Source organism: Mustela nivalis, assembly GCF_964662115.1.
Source record: "Mustela nivalis genome assembly, chromosome: 6".
Lineage (NCBI taxonomy): Eukaryota > Metazoa > Chordata > Mammalia > Carnivora > Mustelidae > Mustela > Mustela nivalis.
The window spans coordinates 10804698-10831162 of record NC_139025.1 but is presented as its reverse complement, the minus strand read 5'-3'; the positions used below and the strand labels follow the sequence as shown (position 1 = coordinate 10831162).

At 36.7% G+C, this 26465-nt stretch overlaps 1 protein-coding gene across 8 annotated transcripts in view; it reads left to right on the top strand.

Moving 5' to 3' along the window:
* Positions 1-26465, top strand: part of PPP4R4 (protein phosphatase 4 regulatory subunit 4) — a 102842-nt gene that overhangs the window by 28841 nt on the left and 47536 nt on the right. For 4 of the 8 annotated variants that reach the window (XM_082733292.1, XM_082733293.1, XM_082733291.1 and 1 more), the window contains exons 3-4: positions 7084-7186; positions 26043-26190. In XM_082733292.1, coding sequence (XP_082589418.1) covers positions 7084-7186; positions 26043-26190 — 251 coding nt within the window. Of the gene's footprint in view, positions 1-7083; positions 7187-22532; positions 22634-22739; positions 23113-26042; positions 26191-26465 lie in introns of those variants that run through there. The other 4 variants (XM_082733296.1, XM_082733294.1, XM_082733295.1 and 1 more) reach the window with 2 other exon arrangements.

The window sequence follows — 26465 nt, the reverse complement described above, 5'->3', positions numbered from 1 at the left end:
TTTAAGGGATTGTCAATCTTTTTCAAAGCATTGTACCAGTTTCCATTTCTACCAGTAGTATGTGATGCCACTAGTAGTATATGATTGCCAACATTTGGTATGTTCGGTCTTTATAAATTTAGTCATTCTAATGGATGTGTAGTGATATCTTATTATAGTTATAACCTAAATTTACCTAATGATTGATTTTGTTGAGCATCCTTTTCTTGTGCTTGTTTGCCATTTGTATATTTTCTTTGGTGAAGTTTTGAAATCTTTTGTCCTTTTTTTTTTTTATTGGATGTTCTTCTTATTTAGTTTGAGGGCTTTATGTATTCTAGATATGAGTTATTTGTTGAATATATATCTTGCAAATATTTTGTGCCAGGCTGTGGCTTGCCTTTTTGTTTTTGTAGCGATCAATGTCTTTGGAAAGCGAATGTTTTCAATTAAAAAAATTTTTTTTAAAAATTAAAAAAAAAGAATTTTTATTTACTCTAGTTACATGCAGTGTAATATTGGTTGCAGGAGCAGAATTTAGTGATTCATCATTTATATATAGCACCCAGTGCTCATCACAACAAGTGCCCTTCTTAATACCAGCAAATGTTTTTAATTTTGATGACGTTCTTTTTGTTATATTTTTTCTTTCATAATTTATGTCTGTTGTGTCCTATTTAAGAAATATTTGTCAAACCCAAGGTCACTAAGATTGTCTACTAAGTTTTGCTCTGGAAGTTTTATAGTATTGGCTCTCTTACATTCAAGCCTGTAATCTACACTGAGTTAATTTTTTGTGTATTGCTTCAGGTTGGGGAAAGATTCATTATGTTTTGCATATGGCTATCCATTTGTTCCAGCATCATTATTGGAAAGATGATCACTTCCTCATTGAATTATCTTGTCACCTTTGTCAAAAATTAATCATGTATTTATGTTTGTGTCTATTTCCTGGACACTTGATTCTTTTTCATTGATCTATAGGACTGTCTTTATGCTGGTGCCATACTTTTTTATTAGCTTTATTATTTATTTTTATTAACTTTTTTATTTTAGCTTTTTAATAAGTTGTGAAATAAAATAATATTTACCCTACTATAACCTTATTTGTATTCAAATTTGTTTTGGCTATTCTAGATCTTTTGCATTTCCATATAAATTTTGTTTTTGCTGTAGACAATAATGTCATCTGTGACTAAAGCCAATTTGACTCTTTCCTTTGCAATCCATAAGCCTTTAATTTCTTTTTATTGCTTATTTCCCTGGCACAAACCAAGCCTCCAACACTATGTTGAATAGAAATGGTAATAGTGAACATCTTTATCTTATTCCTGATTATAGAGAAAGCATTCATTTTTTTACCATTAAATATGAAGAAAGCTGCACAATTTTCATAGATGCCCTTTATCTAAAGAGCATTCTTTACCTAGGAATTTTTGGTTTGCTGATAGTTTTAAGTCATGAGTCAATGCTAGATTTGTCAGACTTCTATATCTATTGAGATGCTCATATGTGTTTTTAAAGAATTCTGTCATATTGAGTTTTTAAAAAATTTAACTTATTTTGAGATAATATAGATTCATATACAATAGTAAGAAATAATACAGAGATACCCATGTACACCCCTTACCTAGTTTCCCCCTATAGTATCATCTTGAAAAACTATAGTACATGCACAACCAGGATGTTGATATTGATGTGATCAAGATGGGTAGGATTTTTATCACTGCTTCTTCACATTCATTTCCCTTCCCACACCACACCCATCTTTAACAAACCCTGGAAACCACTAATCTGGTTCTCCATTTGTGTAATCTTTGTCTTTTCAAGAATTCTAGCTCCTTCGCCATTCCATATAAGTTTTAGAAAAATGTGTGTCCCAGAATCTTTAGATTTTTGATATGAATTGTGTTAAACCTCACTTTTGTATTTCATTTTTCAAGTGGCATTGTGTTTGTAATTTCAGTGTTCTTGTGTTGAATTTGGGCAAATGTTTTTATACACTGTTTGATATATTCATGGATTTTTTCTTCTTTCACCTGTTAATATGATGGATTGCACTGATTCTGAATAATGAACTAGCCTCACATCCCTAGAGCAAACTCCATTTGATCATGGTGTATAACTTTTCATTTTACATATCACTATTTTATTTGCTAGTATTTTGTTAAGATTTTTTTGCATCTGAAAAAAATTTTTTTGCATCTGAATTTATGAATGATATTGTTCTGTAATTTTTCTTTTTGGTCCTTGCCTGGTTTTGGTATTTTTATAATATTGGCTTCATAAAGTAATTTAGGAAATGTTCCCCCTTCTTCTGTTTTCTGAAAGAGAGATTGTGTAAAATGGTGTTAGTTGTTCCATAAATGTTTGATAGAAGTCGCCAGTGAAAATATCTGGACTTGGAGATTTCTTTAAGGAGTTTGACAAAAATGCAATGTCCTTAATGGTTATAGGACTATTCAAATGATCTATTTTGAATTGGGTTAGTTATGATGGTTTGTAGGTTTTTTTTTTTTTAGGGAGTGGCCCATTTGGTCTAAGTTCTCCAATTTATATATGTCAAATTATTTGTAGCACTCTCTTATTATCCTTTTGGTGTCTGTAGGGTTTGTAGTGATATGCTGTTTCAATCCTGACAGTGGTAATTTGTGTTTTCTCTCACTTTAATTTGCCAGTCTTACTAGAATGTAGTCCATTTTATTGACCCTTTATTCCCCCTTTTATTCCCTTGGGAGAGAGAGGGAATGAATAGGAGGAAGGGGCAAAGGGAAAGAGAGAATCTTAAGCTCAGCATGGAGCCTGATGCAGGGCTGGGTCTCATGACCCTGAGATCATGACCTGAGCTGAAATCAAGAGTCTGATGCTTACTTAACTGAATGAGCCACCTGGGTGCCCTGATTTTATTGATCATTTAAAAGAATGAGGTCTTTATTTATTTTCTGTATCATTTTTGATATTTATGTATTACTTTCTTCCATTTACTATTTCCTTCTGTTTGAATTGTGATTCCTTTGTTCTTCTAGGTTCTCGTGGTTGGAAGTTAGATTATTATTTTAGGTTTTTCCTCTTTTCTAATGTATACATTTAGTATTATAAATTTCCCTCTCTGCACTGCTTTCACTGTGTCCCACACATTTTAATATGTGGTACTTTCATTTTCCTTCTAGTTGATGTATTTTTTTTATTTTCTTGGACTCCTTTGACCCATGCGTGATGTAGAAGTGTAGTAGTTTCCAAGAGTTTTAGATTTTTAAGTTATCTATTATTGATTTCTAGTTAGATTCTGTTGTGGTCAGAGAAAATTATGTATGATTTCAATTTTTTTAAAGATTTTATTTGGGAGAGAGAGAGAGGGAGACAGAGAGAGCATAAGCAGGGGAATAATCAAAGGGAGAGGGAGAAGCAGACTCCCCACTGAGCCCGCCACGCCACCGGGATGGATCCCAGGACCCTGAGATCATGACCTGAGCTGAAGGGAGATGCTTAACCAGCTGAGCCATTCAAGGGCCTCTGATTTCAAGTTTTAAATATTTGTTGAGGATTGTGTTATGGCTCAGGATGTGGTCTTTTTAGACATACCTCCTTTGGGCACTTGAATGTGTAATCTGTTGTTGGACAGAGTGTCTTCTAAATATCAGTTAGGTCTTGTTGGCTGATGCTGTTGTTGAGTTCTCCTATGTCCTTGATAATTTTCTGTCTCCTTGTCCCATGGTTGTTGAAAGAGGGTTGTGGAAATGTCCATCTACCTGTGTAATGTGTTTATTTCTCTCTTCAGTTATGTAGACTTTTGTTTCCCATATTTGGCATACACATGTTTAGGATTGCTATGTCTTCCTGGTGGATAGTCTCTGTTATCATGACACAGTGTTAATATCTCTGGTGATTTTCTTTCCTCTGAAGTTTATTTTATCTGGTACTAATCTAGAGACTCCTGCTTTCTTCTGCTTTGTGTTTCTGCCCTTTATTTTCAACGTGCTGCTATTCTACTGGAGATTAGTTTCTTGTAGGCTGCATTTAGTTGAGTCATGTTTTTAAGTCCACTCTGCCAATTCCTGTCCTTTAATTGATGAGTTTAGACTACTACATCTTATGTAATTATTGATATTTTGGGCTAATCTGCCATTTAGTTTTTGTTTTCTGTTTGTTTTTATGTTTCCTCAATGCAATGTTTGGTATTCACATCTATTAGATTTCTAATAGCATATTGTTTTTTGCCTAATTGCAAAATTAGTGGATAAAACCCACCAATGTTCTGTTCAATATTAAATATTCCTGGCATTAGTTCATCTAATGAGTCATCCATTCATCCATCCTTTCAAGAGACATTGAACCTCTGTTCTGGGCAGGAATGGTCTTCCGAAGCATTACTTTCTCAGATATTTCTTTTCTATCCCAGTTCTTTGGTGGCATGTTTCCTCTGGCTGCCGTGGGAGCTACTACCTGGATAGCCTAAAATGACAGAAATTTATTCTCTCACTGTTCTGGAGGCCAGAAGTCTGAAATCAGTATCACCAAGTGGAAATGAAGGTGTCAGCGGGTCTCTAAGGGGGAATCTGTTCTTTGTCTCTTCTGGTTTCTGGTGGTGGTTGCCATTCCCTGACTGTTGGTGGCTGCGCTCCCATCTCTGCTCTGCAATCAGATTCCCTTCTTCTGTTTGGTCTGCCACCTTCTCTAAGTGTCTTTTTTAAGGACACTTGTTCTTGGGTTTATAGCCTACTAGGATTATCCAGGATGATCTCTTGGTTTTGAGATACTTTGTCAAATTAATGTAACATTCCCAGGTTCCGGGATTAGGATGCAGACATATCTTATGGAGGGGCTGCCATGTGACCTGCTAGAAGGGTAGTTGATCTTTGAACAACGTGGGTTTGATGGCTTATATGCACAACAGGTTGGCTTATATGCGTTTTTGTTTTTTGTTTTTTTTTGTTTTTTTTTTTTTTTTTTTTCAGTAAATGCAGTGCATACATGTATTTTTATCTTACGGAGTTATTCGTAACATTTTATTTTCTCTATTTGTAAGATTATAGTATATGATATGTATACAAAATATTTATTAATCTACTATGTTATCAGTTAGGCGTCCCATCAGCAATAGTTACCTTTTGGGGGAGTTGAAAGTTACATGCAGATTTTTGACTGCGTGGGGGGACAGCACCCCTAGCCCCATATTGTTCAAGGGTCACCTGTGGTATATGCAACTTTAATTCCCCTTTTTTTATCTTCTTCCCATCATGGCATGGGTCTCCTCTTTTACTCTTTTCTCATTTCCTTTTTGGGTTTGTCTTTTCAAGTATTCACTTTGAGAGTGTCAAGAATGTGAAAAGATTGTACTGACCTATATTTCATTGCCATGTTGCAACAGAGGGAAAAGCCTTTCTTCACAATGGGGCAGCTCCATTTAGCATCAGGATATGCTTCTTCCCTCCCCCCACAAATTTTATTTAAATTCTAATTAGTCAACATACAGTGTAATATTGGTTTCAGGAGTAGAATTTAGTAATTCATTACTTACCTATAACTCCCAATGCTCCTCATAACAGGTACCCTCCTTGATACCCATCCTCCGTCAGCCCTCAGTTTGTTCACTATGGCTAAGAGTCTCTTATGGTTTCCTTCCCTCTTTCTCTCTTTTTTCCCCTTCTCTTTTGTTTATCTCATATGAGTTAAATCATATGGCGCTTTCTTAGGATATGCTTCTTATTAACAGATGTTATTAAACTCTGACGCCAGTAAATGTAATACCTTATGAAATTCTTTAAGAAAACATGTTAAGGGGCGCCTGGGTGGCTCAGTGGGTTAAGCCGCTGCCTTCGGCTCAGGTCATGATCTCAGGGTCCTGGGATCGAGTCCCGCATCGGGCTCTCTGCTCAGCAGGGAGCCTGCTTCCTCCTCTCTCTCTCTGCCTGCCTCTCTGCCTACTTGTAATCTCTCCCTGTCAAATAAATAAATAAAATCTTTAAAAAAAAAAAAAAGAAAACATGTTAAGGTCTTATGTACAGATAATCACAAAAGTTATATTTGAGGTGGTAAATAAAAATAATTTTAATTAAAATCAATATCATGGTGTCGGAATTAACATTTAAATTGGTATTGCAGTCAAGAAAAAGTAGCATTTCCATCTCCAGTGGTGCCACATTGATTAGCATCTTTCTAATGTATGTTTCAAGTATGTGCATAGGTTGCTTAGTTAATGTTTTCGAAGACTTTTCTGTGTGGAAATAGTTTTTCAGAAGAATTTGAACACCTTTTCCAGGGTAGTTGGGCCCCTACCATGTCACCGAGATTATTTTGGGAAAGTCTTACTGACCTAATGAAATAACTTTATATCCAAAGGTACCACGTAAATATACCTCACTGAACTTTGGGGATAATGAACAATCTTTAAGAAGTTTCTGGCAACATTTAGAGTCCAGCTAGTCCAACAGTGGTTTCACTGTACCAGAAGAAAGTTGTGCGATTCTGTGGTAGTCGATTTTGTTGCTGTCCCTGCTGTTGTTAATGGTTATTAATATTTTATCATAGTGAACTTTTACAACATCCATACTTTTTTAAAATAAAATACAACAGGGGCGCCTGGGTGGCTCAGTGGGTTAAAGCCTCTGCCTTCAGCTCAGGTCATGATCCCAGGGTCCGGGATCAAGTCCCACATCGGGCTCTCTGCCCCGCGGGGAACCTGCTTTCTCCTCTCTCTCTCTCTTTGCCTGCCTCTCTGCCTACTTGTGATCTCTCTCTGTCAAATAAATAAATAAAATATTAAAAAAAAAATACAGTAAACTGGCAGATCACAGGAAAAAATAAGGTAGTGTTTTAAAGGAAGTATTTGAAAATTGCCTCGAGACTTTTAGACTTAAGACACATAGGTAGAGTCTTGTTTTAGCATAAGCATAATTAATATCTTCATGCATTTGTTATAAGACTTACTTAATGAAGTTTCAGGTCTGGTTTTATTTTTATATCTAAATGTGTGTTTAAAGTTTAAAACTTTGTCAGATGTCTGAGCATGTATCATTAAAAGCAGATTAATCCCTGCTTTTTATAGTTGTAAACTAGGCACTTGGCTTATAATTACAAATTTTGAATTTGTGTTTTCTTTGTAAGTGCTGGCCAAGATATCCAAGGAACAAGTGTGATCGCAAATCTTCCATTTCTGATGCGACAGAATCCTGCTGAGACACTTCGGAGAGTCTTGCCGAAAGTTAGAGTAAGTTGGTGCAAAATAAGGTTTGAATTTACCATTATTTCAGTCACACATTGTCATTATTAAGAGGAGATTTCAGAGTTTTGAATGGCTGATCTTTTGTTCTAATTGTGGCATGGAGGAAGTATTACGGTACACATTTTGAATTATATTGAAAATATTTAGGAAAACTAGCTAATGAAAATGGGAAAATCCAGATCTTAAGTTGTATTTAGTCATTTTCCCGGTAGAGACATTTTATTTATTCTATTTATTTTTTAAAAAGATTTATTTATTTTAGAGAGAGAGTGCATGCACCCAGGGGTGGGAAGAGAGAGGAGGGGCAGAAGGAGAGGGAGAGAGTCTCAAGCTGACTCCGGATGCTGGGCTTGATCAGATGACCGAGATCATGACCTGATCCTAAATCAAAAGTTGGACACTTCATTGACTGCACCACCCAGGTGCCCCAAGACGTTTTATTTAATAAAGTTAGCTTTTCAGTAGCTCAAAAAAAAAAAAAAAAAACAACCCCCAAAAAAACCCACCAAAAACAAACCAAAACTTCATTAGTCTTATGAAATCATAGCTATCTTATTTGGTATTCTGTTGACTTAAATTTATATTAATAGCAGTTCTACAACACAGATAATGAAATTTAACTAATATTCCTAATAACCACCTTCCGGTGACTTCTAAAGAATCACCAAATAAAGATTGAATTGCGGCCATCACAGTTTTAGTTTTATATTCACTTATTGCTTCCTAAATTCCCTCCGAATTAGTTTGCCTGCTTTAAACAAAAATCTTTGATTTATTTGAACATTCTTTTCGCTGATATTTAATATTTATTGATTATTAATATATAATATTACATATTTGATGCATAGTATTTGTTATTTATGTCTGTGGCTGTGTACAAAGTATTTTTCTTATTTGTACCTGAATGAGCAACACGGATAACAGCCTACGTGTCCTCAGGGAACGTACCCACTATTTAGGGTCAGGGAGGTTATAGACTAATGGGGACTATGTTTGCTGATAGTGAATTTTATATACTTTGCATTGGCTTTCTGATTGGTTATAGGTTCATAATTTTTTATTAATTTATGTGTTTAAAATACCGTAGTTAGTTTGTTCTTGAGTTTCATTTTTAGCCATACGCATCATGGTTCTGGTCGCTGTGATTTAGGTCAGGGATATAGCACATTATTTCTACAAGATGCCCACATTTCTATGCAGGCATTATCAATTTCTTTTTACTGGTTACGAAGTAAATTGAGAAAATGTTTCTTTTGGCTTTGCATGTGATTCAAAAGTGAATCAGTTTTTCATAGCTATTTTTCCCAGAATCATGCTGTATTTTCAATGGCATTAAGTGTCCCCCATCCAGGTTTAATTTCACATTCAATTTCAGTGATAGCAGCTGACCTAAGCTTCTTGGCATGACTACTGGAAGTGCCCGTTAATTGATAGTAGAAGGGAACAAGTGGCTAGGCCCCCTTGACTAAGAAATTATTGTAGGTAAGTGAATTTGATTTAAAGCTAAAAATACCGAGCCTGCTATACAGTCTGCAGAGCAGGCTAAATCCGGTTCATGGACAGTCTATTGAGCATCCATAGTTTCTTAAAGCAAGAATAAAAGATGAAGGTTGGCCTTTAGAGGTTTCAAAATTATTTTGAAAAAATCCTTTTGTTAATGAGTTCATAATAAAGTCAAGTATAACTCCTGAAAAATCTTGATTTCATGGGAATGTGTAAAGAATATTATACACTCATATATATAGCATATTTATACAAAGAATCAAATGTATTTGCTGAAACTATATAACTGAGTTATAGAAGATAAGATTTTAATCAGCTTTTAAGATAATTAAAGTTAATCCATAATATAGGAGGTTAACTAAATAAATGGATATAAGGAAAATGTATATTGATGAATATGTACTAAGAAAGCCTTTATTTATGCTGACAGTTTTCATTCCTTTCTTCAATCAACCACAGCCATTTATTTAGGATTCTCATTTATCCTATTTTGTCCTAAAAAAGATACCAAAAGAGTAGAAGACATCCCAGATTAGAGTCTATGTCAGGGCGGCCTAAAGACTATGGAAAACAATTAAAGAACAGTCATAGGAGAATATTTAATTGTGTGATTGTGACTTTGTGTAAAAATAGTGAAGAATTAAGTATATTTGAAAGACTTTATGAGAGTAATAATAATGACTTATAGAAGGTTTAATATATATTATGGGCAGCTAAACATTTAAGCAACTCCATTTCAAATTGTAAAACCTATATTTCATGCAAATCATTTTTTTAAAAAATATTTTATTTATCTATTTGACAGAGAGCAAAGGAGAGAATACAAGCCGGGGGGATGGATGGGCGAGAGAGAGAAACAGGCTTCCCGCTAAGCAGGGAGCCCTATGCAGGGCTGGATCCTAGGGCCCTGGACTCATTACCTGAGCCGATGGCAGATGCTTAATGACTGAGCCACCCAGGTGCCCCTGTGTAAATCATTTTTAAATTATCATATTCAGATACTGTCCAGATTTACTGGTACTCATAATTAGCACCTTCTTCAGTTCTGCCTTGCTTCTGTGAATGGTTATTCAAGTGATAAAACTGTGACAAAAATCACACTTAGCCACTTTATTCTCTTTTGCTATGGCCATGATTCCTTAGTCGATTTTATAAAAGAAAAAGAGCAGTCCCAAAGTGAGCATTTAGTAATAATGGCATTCTCATTCATTTGTGAATGTTGACTGAGCCCAGGCACTGTTGTAAGCAGTGGGAAGATAGAGGTGAACCAAACAGAACTTGCCCTCAAAGAGCGTCCTGTCCAGAGTGGGGGAAACAGACATAAAACACCTAAGTGACTTGAAGAACAGCATAAAGGGACAGGCTTATCTGCCCTGCATTGGGAAGTCAAAGAAAGCCTCTTTCAGAGCTGAAAATCAAAGGCATAAGAGGAAGCAGCCATTTGAAGAGTCAGGAAGGAATGGTCCAGGCAGACGAGGTAGCAGAGAGCCCTAGGTTGGAATTGGAAGACACGTGTGGTTGGAACGCAGCAGGCATGGGCAGGGTGTGACTTGAAAAGAGGTTAGAGAGATCCTCAGTGACAGAGCACGCAGGAGGCGTTCTTTCTTAGGACAGTGGAAACCCTTTGAGCAGAGTGGTGGCTTATTTCGTTTACATTTTACGATGCTGATCATTTTGATAATTGTGTGGCAAGTGGTTTGGAGCGGGAGAATTAGGAAAATACAGCACTTGTCCTTGTGATATGTGAGGGTGGCTTGGATTAGGCCAGCTAGCTGGGACAGAGGGGAGTAGTGGCTATATTAGAGACACAGTTACTGAGGCGAAATGCACACAACTTTCTATGAATTGGTTGTGGGAGGTGGGAGATACCATCTGGATTTCTGGGTTGAGCATCTGTATGGTTCTGCAGGTTCTGAGTGTCTTGGCTGGTTGCTTATTAAATCCATGGGAACAGTAGTTTGCATACTTACTAATCTGTGGATGATTTACTTTTAGAAAATTTAAAGATACAAACAATCGATATTCTATGTGTAAGAAGCTAATCATTCCTGAGATGGTTGGCACATTCACAAGAGGAAGATAAGAAGCTTTTAGAACTCATCTTTAGCTTATTTTCACCTTAAAGAGCATCAGACACAGTGATGAGGAAGCTCTTATAAAATTTCACGGGTGATCTTTTTTGTTGTTGTTGTAATTACATTTGCATTTCATCCTTAAAATAATATATTAACTGAACAACTTTAAAAAAAAAGATTTTATTTATGTATTTGATAGAGAGAGAGAGCACAAGTAGGCAGAGCAACAGGGAGTGGGAGAGGGAGAAGCAGGCTCTCTGCTGAGCAGGGAGCCCAATGCAGGGCTTAATCCCAGGACCCTGCAATCATGACCTGAGCCGAAGGCAGACGCTTAGCCCGCTCAGCCACCCTGGTGTTCCTGAATAATGGCTTTTAATACGGGTTGCTATTTTCACTGTTTTAGAAGTAAAGGAATTTAAGATTAAAAAATGGCAGAAACAGGGCGCCTGGGTGGCTCAGCTGGTTAAAGCCTCTGCCTTCGGCTCACGTCATGATCCCAGGGTTCTGGGATCGAGCCCCACATCAGGTTCTCAACTCAGCGGGGAGCCTGCTTCTCCCTCTCTCTCTGCCTGCCTCTCTGCCTACTTGTGATCTCTGTCAAAAAATCTTTTTTAAAAAATGGCAGAAACAGAGTCAGGACTAGAATTGAGCTAATCCATAGTATTTCTGCTGGATTCTTATTTAAACTTAACCTTGAGATGAGTGACCTGGTAGAATTATCATTCATTGTACACTTCAGATATCTGGTGATTCACAGACCTGTACCCCTGGGGATAAAAATATATGTTTATAAAAAATAAAAAATTAAAAAAAAAAAAAGAATCCAGGAAGGAAGTATTTTGACCTCCAATTTAAATTTCCTAGATTAGAGAACGTTTAAATATAGTTGTTATAATGTATTCATGTTCTACAAGTTAATCATAGGGTAGCTTTTGTAAAGAAATTTTTTTCCTGTGGTCTTTATTAAAATAGTCTGAGTTCTTTTCCACAGTATAATAAATTGGGATCTTAGATGTTAGATTTCAATATTTGACTTGAACTTCTGGTTACTTAGAAGTGAAAGAATTTGACTTTCAAGATAAATTTCTAAAATACTATGGTCTTTTATAAAATTTGAAGTGGTAGTGATATAATCATACCATGTAACATTCATGATTCCTTTTTTTTTAAAAAAGATTTTATTTATCTATTTGATAGACATTGAGAGAGGGAATATAAACAGAGGGAGTGGGAGAGGGAGAAACAGGTTTCCTGCTGAGCAGGGAGCCCGATGCAGGGCTCTATCCCAGGACCCTGGCATCATGACCCGAGACGAGGGCAGACGTTGAACAACTGAGCCACCCAGGTGCTCCAGTGACTCCTTTTATAATGAATTATGAAAAATGTCTCTGTCTGTTGAGTTATTGAATTCTTTTAGTTGTTTTTCCACTTATTTTGGGAACCCCAAATTTACGGTATAAAATTATATATTAGAAAATGTGCCATGTTAGGAACAGATAAAAGTAAATACAGCTAACATTTCTTGAGGTCTTACTATGTGTCAGGAACTATACTCTCTGGAACACTTTGTGCATTTTTATTTTTTGAATGCTCACAGCAGTTCTATAAGGGTCAGTCGAGAGAGGAAGAAGAAACCTAGTTGAATAATTTGCCGGAGGTCACAAAGCTGGCAAGTGGCATAATCAGGTTTGAACAGGAAGTCTGGCTTCCAAGTCTTCCCTCTTAACTATTACACAACCTCCTCATTAGCTGATCATGACTGCAGCAGATCTATAATGTGTAATTTTACTTCTCAAGCCTTAGCCATCTCTCATCTGGTTACACAGCAGCTTCCTTGCTGGACCTGTCCTTTTTACAGGTCCAGCAAGATCCAGCAAGGACCTGTATTTATATTTAAATAAAATTTTATTTATTTAAATAATAAATATTATTATTATTATATTATTATGATAAATTATAAATAAAATTTATTTATGTAGGGACAATATATAATTTTTTGACAAAATTGTGTATAGAGTGTACAACATAACAATTTAATATATTTATACAATGTGAAATGATTATTGCAGTCAAGTTAATTAATACATCCATCATCTCACATAGTTATCTTTTTTTCTTCGGAGAGATCTTTTAAAATCATCAATAATTCTTCTTGCATGAAAATTAAGTGATGTGGCAAGCAGAATACAGCCTCCCAAAGAGATCAGGGGCCTATAAATATTCCCTTAATTAGGAAAAGAATTTCTGCAGATGTAGTGAAGGGTCTGGAGATAGGAAGATTATCCTGGATTGTTTGGGTAGGTCCTAATGTCATCACATGCATCCTTACAAGAGGAAAGCGGCAGTAGATGTGACACAGGGGAGGAGAAGGCCATGTGAAGAGGAGGCAGAGAGGGGAGTGATGTGACCACAAGACAAAGAATGCCCGAAACCACTAGAAGCTGGAAGAAGCAAGGGATGGATTCTACCCTAGGGCCTCCCGAAGGAGCATAGCTTTGCCAACATTTTGCATTTTGATTTTGGCTAAAAAATACTGATGTAAGACTTATGGCCTTCAGAACCATGAAAAAAATACATTTCTGTTGTTTTGAGCCACTCAGTTTATTGTAATTTATTATAGCAGTCACAAGAAACTAATAAAAGTGACTTCCCATTTCAGGTAGAATAAAACTTATTATGTCCTTAAAGGACTTAGTCGAGCTTTCTGAACTCATCCCCTACCATTCTCTTCTCTTTCTTCCTTAATGGTTGTATCCTTAATGGTCTCATTTATCCCAGTCTCCCCAGAAACTAAACAGTGCTTGGCAAACAATAGGCACTCAACAATGATTTAAAAATGAGCATTGTTAGAACTTAATATTTTAAGACAGTAAGCATCTGTCTGAAAGTCCAGTGACACACTGGCCTGATCCACTGATAGCATTCTTGGATGAAAAGTCAAAACAGTTATCAGTACAGTGATATGATGGTGATTTACAGTCCCAGGGAGACCTTTTCTGGGAAGTAGGAGAAATATGCATAATAAGGAAAGAATGAGAGAGACATAAGATGAAATTTAGTCATTTGAGATTAGCAGATGTGGTCTACCAAACTGATTCAGAAAAAATTTGTTCATTTTACTTTTATTAATTTTACATGGCATTATTTTCATTAATGGAAATAATAGAAAAATATTAGTTTCTGCTAATGTGATTATTTTTTTAGAATATTTTGTATCTACTGAATGTAGGTAGATTTTTTTTTAAAGATTTCATTTTCAGATTTTTGAGGAAAACCTTTACTGTGTAAATATAGATAAATATAAATTTAAAAACTTAGCTTTACTTACTATTAAAGTCTTATTTCAAGTGGCACAGAGGTGTGGATAACCAATAATATAAGGAACACATTCTGTGGGTTAGGTACTGTGCTTACTGCTTTATCACGCCCTTTTAAACATCTCGTCACAACTCTACCTGATGTATTTATTCTCATTTCATAATTGATAAGATCCAGGCTTAAAAAATTCATTGTTTGACTATGAATATTTTGTTGGGAGTTTTCTAAGAAGCATGAGATTACATAACTTACTTGAAGAGTATACGAAGGAGAGAATAAAATACTAAAAGGGTGGCAAAGACCCCAGAAAAATGTGTGTTAACCAAATCCGAAGAGACACCAAATTGTGGGGGGAAGAAGGGGGATAAAATGAAGTTCAAAAAAAATAAATTAAAAAAAAAAAAAGAAAAGTTCACCAAGAAAAATAGAAATAATTTTTAACTAAAAGCATTTTTAAAAAGATTTTATTTTTTCATATGGGAGAGAGATCACAAGTAGGCAGAGAGGCAGGCAGAGGGAGGGGGGAAGCAGGTTCCCTGCTGAGCAGAGAGCCCGATGCCGGTCCTCCATCCAAGGACCCTGAGACCGTGACCTGAGCCAAAGGCAGAGGCTTAACCCACTGAGCCACCCAGGTGCTCTTAACTGAAAGTATTAAAGAGCATAAACAGATGATACAAATTGATTTATTTCTTTGATTTGCAGCTTAAAAGTAAAAGTACTTGTCTTCCTCACAGAAGGTGATATTTTCTGAGATAAGTTAAAAGTTACATCCTGAGAAAAGCAAAAGGATTTTGTGGAAGCAACACATTTATACATAATAAACAGAACATGGTGTTCCAGACACCCTACCAGTCCTAAAAAGTGCACAGTGTAGAAGTGTCTTGACAGGCTAAACATTTAGTGACACTCTAATGTAAAGGAAGAAAATGAAATAATGCCTCTAATGTAAGATAATGGAAAACAACCATTAGGGTTAGAATTGACCTTACTAGGAGGCTTTTTGGGGCTAGGAAGCATAAAATTATATAACATTTTTTTTTCTAGTTCACTTAAAAAAAAAGAAAGAAAAAGGAAGAGAGAGGCAGTATTAACTAAAGAAGTTAGGGAATATGAACAGACTATACAAAGTACTCTTTCTTCTGGGGTTTATGGTTCAAAAATAAAAGTACATTGACCCACACTCATTTTGAAAATAATGTTTATGTTGTGGTTTTTTTTTTATCTATTTGTGCTTAAGGATAAAATAGATTAATATCATTCATTATTTTACAGTATTTAAATTCAGTGGAAACATTTACTGAGTGTATCGTTTTCTGGGCATATATAAAATGTTATATTAGCTAATATTCCTAATAAACCTAAAAATATTGCCTTTCAGTAAATTCTGTTAGAGACATGAGTTTCTTATTCATTTGTCATTTTTACCTTGCTTACCATAAAAATGAACTAGAACTTTAAAAATTCTTAATTATATGTTTATAAAAAATAAAAATTATAAATTAAAATTCTTAATTAGGAAATTCTTCATTTTTATGATAGTGGGACCACTGTTACTACTTGAATATTGTTTCTATTTAAGGCATTTGAGTAGTATTTAGGATCATTTATAGACATTTTTATTTACAATCCTTGCAAAAGTATAAAACCTAGAAAATATTTGCAGATTATACTGTAATATGGATCCCTAATGTTTGATTAAAACTTTATGGATTAACTAACCTTTTGGCAGTGGTGAACTAAATATCCTAGAAATTTCTCAAATTAGAATATCTAGAAGTTCTAGATAAAATACAGCAAGCATTCTTTTAAATGTTAGTTAAGCCTTTTAGGGAGGAAGGACTATTCAGGGCTCAAAAACAAAGCAATCAGTTCTACTTCTACCTAAGGTATGGAAATGTGCAAGAAAACATTACTCCTGTGCTAATAACAATGAAAAAACAGGAGAGCACATCAAATGGCTTTGAGACAATGTCAGGTGATCTAATATATGTGCAATTGGAGTCTCAGAATGAGGAAAGAGAGAACAGAGAAGAACTATTTGAAGAAATAATGGCCAAGGCTTTTCTGAAGTTAATGAACAAGAACAACCCAAAGATCCAAAAGCCCAGAGGATCTGAAGCTTATACACACACACACACACACACACACACACCCCACACACCTCTAGGTATATCATGATCAAACTGCTGAATATAAAAAGAAAAGAGAGACAATCTTGGAAACAGCCAGAGATGAAAGAAGCATTACAAACAGAGGAATAAATGTGAGAGTAAAGCAGACTTCTGGTCAGAAATAATGCAGATTAAAGGGCAGTGGAATGTTAGAAGTACTAAAAGCAAGAAAAAAATGTCAACAAGAAATTTGCGCCCAGTGAAAATATCTTTCAAGGATGAAACTAAAATTTTCTAATATTTTCTTTAGTCAAACAGAAATTGAAAGGGTTCTTTGTACCAGACTTATTCTACAAGAAATGCTAAGGGATATTTTCAGGTAGAAGTAGCGTGATAAGAGATGGACATTGAATTTACCTGAAGAAATTAAAAGCACCAGAAATGGTAAAAATTTGGGTAAATGTAAATGAAGTAACAATGCAATGCAAATTCTTCAGAAAATAGAGGAAGTCAGAGTAAGTCATTCTGTGAGGTGGACATTACCCTGATACCCAAATGAGACATAGACATTACAAAACCAAAAAGCTGTAGATGCATATCCCTCATGAGTTTACATGAAACATCTGAAAAACAGCAAATCAAATTCAACAACATAAAAAAGGATAATATATCATGACCAGTTGGAGTTTAGCTCAGGAATTTAGAGTTGGTTCAAAATTAAAAAAATGAATCGATGTGAGTTTTTATATCAACAAACTAAAAAGAAAAAAAATACACCACCATTCAATCATCTCAGTAGATTTAAGAAAAGCATTTGATAAAAATCTGTCATTCCTGAAAAACAAAACAAAACAAACCCAGCAAACTAGGAATAGAGAGGGGTTTTCTCTGAAAAAATGTATAGGCAAGGGTGAAAAGACTGAATTCACTTAAGGGTAAAAGACTGAATTCTTTCCCCTAAGATCAGGAATAAGCCAAGAGTGTCCACTCTTATCGCCTTGTTCAGTGTTACACTGGACATATGTAGTATGGCAACAAAATTAATAAAAGGCACTTACATTGCAGAGAAAAAAATAACATTAAAAAAATAACATTATCTATGATGGAATCTACAGAAGAAAAACAATCGAACTAAATAAGTATAGAAAGGTTGGAGGATACCAGCTCAATATACAAATCAATTGTATTTCTACACAAGCAGCAAACAACTGGACACTGAAGTTTTTGTAAATTACCACAGTTGCATTAAAATGCATAATACCTGAGGATCAATTGGATAAATGATATGTAAGACCTGTATACAGAAAACGGTAGAACATTGCTGAGAGAAATAATATAAGGACTAAGTGAATCGAAACACCATGTTCTTGGATCAGAAGATTCCATATTGTTAAGATGTCAGTTATTCCCATATCAATCTATATATTTAATGTAAGATAATAGAAATTCCAACAGGTTACGTTTTGTTTTTATTTATTTGTTTTTGGTTGGAAATGACAAGCCAATACTAAGATGCATATGAAAATACACAAGATCAAAAACAGCCAAAACAACTTTGAAAAAGAGAAGCAAAGTTGGAGGACTTTTTGCTGTCTGATTTTGAGATACAATATATATCTACAGCAGTTAAGACCATGTGATAATTATATAAAGATAAATCAGTGTGATACATACAGAGGAAAAATAAATCCCATGTACACATTGCCAGTGGATTTCAGTACAGGTGCAAAGGCAGTTCAGTGTAGAGAGTCTTTTCAAGAAATGGTACTAGGTTAATTGGGGAAAAAGTCCACACCATGTACCTCACACCATGTACAAAAATTTAATTCAAAATAGACTGTAAAACTAAATCTTAAACACTAAAGTTGCAAAAAACTTATAGAAGAAAACAAAATCTTTGTGACCTTGGGTCAGTCAGAGGTTTTTTACATATGACACTAAAAGCATGATCCATAGAAGAAAAAATTGGTATGTTTGACCTCATGAAAATTTTAAGCTTCTGCTCTTCGGAAGATACTGTTAACAGAATGAAAAGAGAAAACCTAGAATGGGAGAAAATACTCATGGATCCCATATCTGATGAAGGACATGTGTTCAGAATACATAAACTCTCCAAATTCAATAATAACAAGGGAAAACCCTGATTTTTAAAAAAATGGGCAAAAAAATTTGACCATATGCTTCACTAAAGAAGATTTATGGATGGCCAGTATGCATAAGAAAAGTCCCATGTAGATAAATCTGTACACTTGTTAGATTATTTGCACTGAAAAACCCTGACCGTTATCTTTTCAGACATTTTCTAATGTGCTTCTGCCTAATGCTCTTCTTCTGTGACTTGAATTTCGCATTCATGGTATCTTCTATGTCTTTTACCTTCTTTTCCATTCTTTTCTCTTTGTGACTCAGTCCAATTGATTTATCCTGACCCATGGTTTAATTCACCGATTCATTTGTGTCTAATCTGATTTTGATTATTATACTTTTCAGGTCTAGAATTTCTAATTAGCTCTTTAAAAAATCTGCCACATCTCCTTGAACCACATATGTGTCAGATAACACCAATACCCAGAGCACTTTTTGGTGCATTTCTGTTTTTTGCTTCGGCTGGTTCTCATTCATATAATCTTATCTCTTCATGTGTTTTCATATTCTTGATTGTGTGTTTGATCTTGTATTTGATAAATCGTTTGTAGAAATAGATTGAGCCCTAGGGTGATACCTTCCTCTGGAAAGGAATATGTTTTCTTCTGGGAGCTACTTACCTGCACTATCAATATAGTCTCAGTTAATCCAGTGACAGATAGTGTATGGTTTACAGCTGGGCTGCTCATCCTACGAAGACCAATCTGCTTCAGGATCATTCTTTTCTATTCCCAGGGCTCTTACTGAGGCCTCCACAAGACTCAAAAAAGTCACTGAAGCTCTTAGTCTCTCAGGAGCCTTTTCTCGAATTAGCAAGTGACCCTAGAGGATAACAGGCTCCAAATTACATGCATATCTTCCTGGAACACCATTGTCTCTTGGATCTTGGGTGGGTAATTATTCCAGTGATGGGTAATATAGTACGGGTAATTTTTTTAGTTTTGCATGGGTAGCCTTGTTAGTTTCCATATACCTTTATGCAGGTGGATTTTGTATTTTGTCCAGTTTTTTACTAATTATCATCATCTGGAGAGGTGATTAGAATGATCTAGTCTGCCATTATGAAGTTCCCTTCACTTTTCTTCTTGGTTGAATCTTGAAATGATATTAACTAAAATGTTTCTGTTCATGTACCTGCATATACCCTTCCATCACAACCTGATATCACCTTTACCCCCATACAAAAAAAATTGATTGTTTTCCAGTGATGTGTTAGGAATAATCTTGCACTTTAAATATTCACCAAAACATTTGTGATCACTCTCATTTTTTAAACTTTGAGTTTTTCAATCCCTTTATTTTGTTGGGATGAAATTATGTTAAGAGTAGCAGATCTCCACTCTTAGTCTCATCTACAATCTCATCTACGCCCAAATCTTTAAATATTATCTATATACGTTGCATCTATTCTATATAAATTCTCTTATTTACAGCGACCTGTCAGAGCAACAGATCTGTATATGTAGCTTTCTGTTCCCAGTCTCTACTTGGATGCCTGAGAGGCCTCTCAGAGTTAATAAATCCAAAACTCAGCTTCTGCCACTTCCCCTCGCCACCTGGGGTTCCTCCAGTGTCCCCTGTCCTCATGTGTAACATTATTATCCCCCTGGTTTTCAAGGCGGAATTTTGGGAGTCGTCCTTGATACCATCGCTTCTTTTACTACTCGCTCCTGCGGTCCCGTTCCGTTAGGTCTTCGGTTTTCTGTGGAATCCACCCACCTCTCCAACCACACCAGCTCTGCCCTCGTCCAAACTATGCGGATTTCCTCGGACGAGGGTGACTGCTTCCCAAGGGATCCCTGCCTCCCACTTCCCTCCCATTCCACCGTAACTTACTGCTTTCTGACTCATTCTCTTCTTAAGAGTCAGCATGCTATTTCGAAGCATTTAAGACTAAGAGTATTTTCTTGCTGAATGCTTCTGAGGCCCTGTGTGGTTGGGGCTCCTTCTACTTGACCCTCCTCAGCTCCTTCTCTCACTCTGCTCTAGGGACACTGATCTTTCAGTTTCTGAATCTGCCATGCTTCTTACTTCTTAGTGCTCGCTTGCTAATTCTTCTTGCTTGTCTACCTCTCTTTACCCCAACTTTTGTCTAATTATCCTTTCTTTTCTTACAAGTCAGTTGTCACTTCTCAATGATCCCCTCTCAAAAGAGATCAGGTCGCCTGTTAGATGTTCTTACACCATCCGTGCTCCTTATCCTCAGCTCTTGTCACAGTTGTAACTACGGTGTTAACAGGCACACTGTTAGCCCTGCTCATTTCTGAGTCTCTAGCACCTGGCACAGTGCCTCGAATGTCACTAAATATTTGTTGAATGTTTGTGAATATAAGGAAGCAAGAGGAGTCCTTCAAGGTAGGGGCACAATGTTTGACTTTTCTCCAGTTTCTCAGAATACTTTGTATGATGCTTAATAAATAGCTGTGAATGAAATTAAAATCATATTGTTATCAGACTTAGATCTTCGTTGGGCTACTTTAAGAAGAATATTAGAAGGGACTAGATTAGGATAGACTGACAAGAGTGAAAGCCCTATTTCCATCTGCTTATAGACATTTGCCACTTTCCAGTGCTGCTTCCTGCATCCAAGAAAACAACTTATAATTTTTCAAAATATATTTGACTAATTAAATATGGCTACAGTGGATGATTTGATATGGTTACTGACAGTACTATACCTAGCAAATAGATATTTCTTTGATAAGCACATCTTTTCTTTGCAGTGTTATATAGCTTTTTTTTTTTTTAAGATTGTATTTATTTGAGAGAGAAAGAGAGAGAGAGAGAGAGAGAGAGAGAGAAAGAACACACAAGTGGTGGGGAAGGGCAGAGGGTGGGAGACATAGTCTCCTTGCTGAGCAGGGAGCCAACGTGGGGCTCAGTTCAAGGACCCTGGGATCATGACCCAAGCTGAAGGCTGATGCTTAACTGACTGAGCCACCTGGGGCCCCATATATAGCTCTTTATTTACATTCTAGGCCTAACTTGTAAGATTACATGATTCTAATTATTATATGTAAAAATGACTTTTTTGGGCAGAGTAGCCCAATTAGAACTTCAGTTTTAAAACCACTGTCGTGAAATGTTTTTCTTTGTTAGGTGTTGTCATGATCTTGCGGGGAAGGGTGTGTGGTCACATGTCAGTAGTCATATGACAGTTACGATTGGCATTGGTATTTCCTTTGCGGAAAGAGATCTTTGGGATATTGTTACGTGTACCTCCTCATGAACCTTGCTAATCACTGAAACACAGATTTAAAGAAGGGAAAAACATATCCCTCTTAGTCCTGTTCCTGTCTCCACTTTATTTTCCCTTTTTCGCTCTCAGAGTCTGATTTCGGGGCTCTCAACTAGTTCCCCCCCCCCACTTTATTTTAGAGTACAGCATGGCAGCCAGTGATGGGGGAAAAAAAAAGGTAGAGTGAATTGTTAAAGGTACCCAAGTTGGCATGTTCCAATTATTCATATTTAACTCAGTTTTAAAGTCATAAATATTAACATTTAATAGTGAAAAGAGTTATTTACCATTATTGTTAGTCATAAAAGTTCTCACAACTGTGATTCTCAAAACCCAGGTATTTTACATGTCCCAAGTCTTCAGTGTTTTAGTATTTAGATTCCTATTATTTAATTTCAAAACAATCAATGATATTCTCTCTAGAAAATATACAAAGATACTTTATAATGTTAGGGCTCCTTACCTTTAGCCAGCACCATTTGTGGTAAATATATTTACCAGTTTAAATCAGTAAGTTTAGTCTCCAAATGTGTGAATCCAAAATATTTGTTCTTTTGGAATACGCCAGTGATTTATTTAATGTTCTCGATGTCGTGCCTTGTAAGGAGGAATATCTTCCTGATGTATACAGTGTGGGTTTGCTGGAGAGAGAGCAGTCGCCCTCTAGGCAAGGACTGTATTCTGCGGTTTTACAAAACGCTCTCTCGTACTAGTCATGCTAACTCCAGAATGAATTTAAACAGCGAAGTGTCTAGGACATTCTCCTTCCTCAAGTGGGAATAGTTTTTAAAATTTGGAGATGTACCATGTACTCATTTATCAAATGTCTCATTTCATTTTTGAGGACTTCAGGTTGGAATGCCAGCCAGACGGTATTCTGTAAGAGGAGCCTGACTGGCACTAAGGCATGCACTTAAGCAATAGAGGAATTTCCTTTTCAGTGTCTTCCAAGGTCCATGAGGATGCACACTTATTTACCCAGAGTATGGATCTCACTATGTTTGTCCAGAGGGTGTGACTCTGTGGAGGAGAACACTTACTGGTAAGTGTCAAACTCTTATTGTATTATATTTCAGAAAAACATGTTTAGAAATGAACTGATTTTTAGCAGTGATAAAATCTCTTAGTCTGTGCTGGTTTCTTAACAGTGGACAGTCCCCGATGTTGAAGTCAGCACAACAAGAGAAAAACCCAAATCCTGATAAGACTTGAGGATTTTTCGAAAATTAAGTGCAGACTAGTTGGGGCACATGTTCCTGCGGGAGTCAAGACTAAATAATGCAGTAAGAAGATACGAAGTTGGAGAGCTTCTCATGTTCTTCTTTTGCATAAAGTTTGCATACGCACAAAACCCAAGACTGTAATGGCTTTCAGAGGGGCAGAATTACATCTCTTGGAACTTAAAACCGCAGACTCCTGTGACCCGGAATGTATACTCTAGCCCTCATGATATAGTTTAATATTTCCCTGCACCATACTTTGTGTTTCTAAATAAAAGCTGTGTGTTCTGAAACCTGTAAATGATGTATACTGGCCACATCAAATCTTTTAAATTAAGAGTGTTTTTCAAATCCAGAATGATTACTGTGGAACAGATGTTTGGTTTAGAAACAGTAAAACAAGGAGACACGGGAGGGCTGACTTCAGAGACCTGTCGCTGCTTTACGCTGCTTTTTGCTTCACGCCCATCATTCCTTCTCTTTTTCTTTCAGCAAAGAACTCTTAAGATATGTAATTGGCTATTGGTTGAAAAACCTTGTAAAGTGACGTTTGTGTGTGTGTGATACCAAAGTCTGAATGTGCAGTAGGTTTCCTGGGAATTAACCATACCGCTTCAACATTTGCCACGGGAAAGCCACTGCCAGATCTGCACGGTCGCGTGAAGGCTTGGGATTGATTTTGGCCAGGCCTTAGTAAGTGACGAACGGAAGTGCAGAATCCATGAGGAAGAATTTCAAAACTTAGCTTTGGCATCAGGGAGACGAGGGTTAAGTCTTCAGAGTTGCCGGTCACTAGCTCAAAGAACATGGACAATCCCGAGTCTGGTTCTTCTGCTTTGAAATGACATGTTATGTCCCAGAACAATCATTGGCCATGCGCCCACCCTATGAATCAAGACGTCTGAGTTCTTGTTGTGCATCCTAGCTGCAGAGATGCTGGGGGAGAAGGTGGCAGGAATGTCTCCTGATTGGCGTGATAGAGAGAGGGTGGAGAATACATTTGTGTGCGATCCTTTTTTGCTTTGTCTTTGTCTCATTCTCCCAATCCCTAATCTTTAGGACGCTCCTCAAAATCTCTTGAAGCCACCTATTAGGAGATGTGGAAAATGTTTGTGAAGGGAGAGAATGTCAAGAGCAGGAAGTTTAGGTCAAAGGATAAGAGCTGCTCAGTCATCTGGCAATTTCTTCCTGAATGGCTGCTGCTTGCCAGGAGGTGGGCGCAGCTGTGAGCACAGCAGCCAGAAACTCTTGCCGTCCTGAAGCTGGTGTTTCGGGGTGCAAGACTGGCCATAAGCACGTGAGCATGTTGGGAGAGTAGAGATAATGCATCCCTGGAAAAAGGAGGTGGTGAGAGCGTGAGTGGGGGAGGGGCTTTCAGTATAAAATCGGGTCATGGGGGAGGAGCTTCTTGGAAAGGTGATACTTGAATAGAGGCTTGGGAGAGCTCAGGGAACCCATTACATGGAAATCTGGGAAAAGTGGAGAGTGGGAACAGATCTGGGAAGTCGTTGCAAGGACTGACTTAGTTCTGAGTGCCAGAAAGCCCCTGGAGAGTGTTGAGCTGAAAAGTGCCATGATTCGTCTTATTTTTTATAAGAATCTCTCTGGCTACTATGTAGAGACTAGACTGTAGAGGAGCAATGATCGCAGCAGGGACTAGTTAACAGGTTACTGGGATAATTCAGGCTGGAGGTGATGGTGGCTTGGATCAGGGTGGTGGCCATGGAGGTAGCAAGTGGTCACATTCCGGATCAGGATTGGTCGGCCATCTGTGGCGAGTGAGGGACTGAGCGGAGCTGAGGACTAGCCTCAGAGTTTTGGGGTTGGCGACCACAAGGGCAGGGCTATCATTCACTGCTGACCAAGGTGAAGACTGGAGGAGGAGCAGGTTTTGGGAAGAGATCAGTTCAAGTGAGGACAAGATGAGATTCCTCTTAGATAACCAGATGCAGAGGAGCCAGTGGATGGCCAGTGGTCATTATTTAAATGCCCAGATTACACGAGTTGCTAAGTCATAATAACTTGGCTTATATGACTTAAATCTCTGAGAAGATGGTACTACAATTCAACTACAATTCACATTTTATAGATTAGGAAGTAATATAGAGAGATTGATTTTTTTTTTAAGATTTTATTCATTTATTTGACAGACAGAGATCACAAGTAGGCAGAGAGGCAGGCAGAGAGAGAGAGGAGGGGAAGCAGGCTCCCCGCAGAGCAAAGAGCCCGATGTGGGGCTCCATCCCAGGACCCTGGGATCATGACCGGGGCCGAAGGTAGAGGCTTTAACCCACTGAGCCACCCAGGCGCCCTGAGAGATTAATTTTCTTAAGGTCACAGATATGAAACTTTGTTTTATGGCTGCCAGTTCTACTTTGTTCTACCAACTTTATTATGTTAGTTATAAAATAGGAGTTCAAGGGCAATTCCCATAATTGACATAACTGATTAAGCAAAGTAGGACTTTTAACTAACTTTACATACATTTTACACACACACACACACACACGCATACATTTTCTCTTCTAAAGAAGTAATATCTTTGATGAGGTTTATATGAAAGATTTTTTTTTTTACTTTTGATGTGTTGAAAACTAATAGGTTTTTACTTTGAATATATGTTAATTTTTTAAAAATGTTGAATGGCAGTGGTTATGAATTCAGTTAATTTTTAGGAGCATTCTTATATTTAAAAAATTCCTTTTAAAAACAGTTTACTGCATGGTCATTTATGTACTCATCAGTGTTTTTAAGGGGGAAAATATATTTGTATAACCTTAAGTGTATTCCTTTTTTATATTAAATGCATAATGTTTATTTTTTGAAGCAGAAATACAAGTAATAAAGACACGTGATTAACCTTTGACATTATTGCTCTTGGTATGATGGCAAACTGTACAAGACAAATAGCAAAATTAGACATTGAGAGCTATCAAAAATCCCTATTCTATTATTCAGAGGTTTATCTATTTTTATAGTTTTCATTGAAAAAGACATGGAATCTTATTTTGTAAATGCCTAAGACATTTAAACTTTTTTGTGGTGTAATGAGTTAAGCAATAAGGAGCAGATTAATAGAGTTTTCTTAAAGTAATAAGAGGAAGCACATATACTTCTAGGTCATATACAGTTATTTTGTGGAATGTGACTATGTTTAGTTTCTCTGACCTTGGATTTTAAAACTTCGAGTTTCTGATCTCTCATCTCTGTAAACTCTTTGTGATTGCGCAGGAAGTCCTGCATGTTGCAGGAGTGGAAATGCAGTTAACAGCTGCAGTGTCGTTCCTGACCATTCTACAGGAAGAATCGGTGTCAATTCATACGTATGCCCACGCCTTCCTCCAAGTCATTCTGCTACACCTGGAGCACAGGGATGCAGGTCAGCAGCGCAGCGGGTTCATTCTTTACCTGATTATCGTGCCTTGGATGCAGCCCATGATGGTTTTCGAATCTTGTTAGCCTGATGAGGATAACTGAATGAGGCCATGGTGGTCATTAGAGTGACTAAAACCAGCCACGGCTCTTTCCTTCCAAAGCCCATGAAATTCAGTGGCCTTGAAAGCTGAAGACTCATTAATTCATCTTAGGAGCTATATTTTTTTCTTAGAATTTTTGAATTTTACAGTATTTATGCAATAGTATCATTGTACAGTG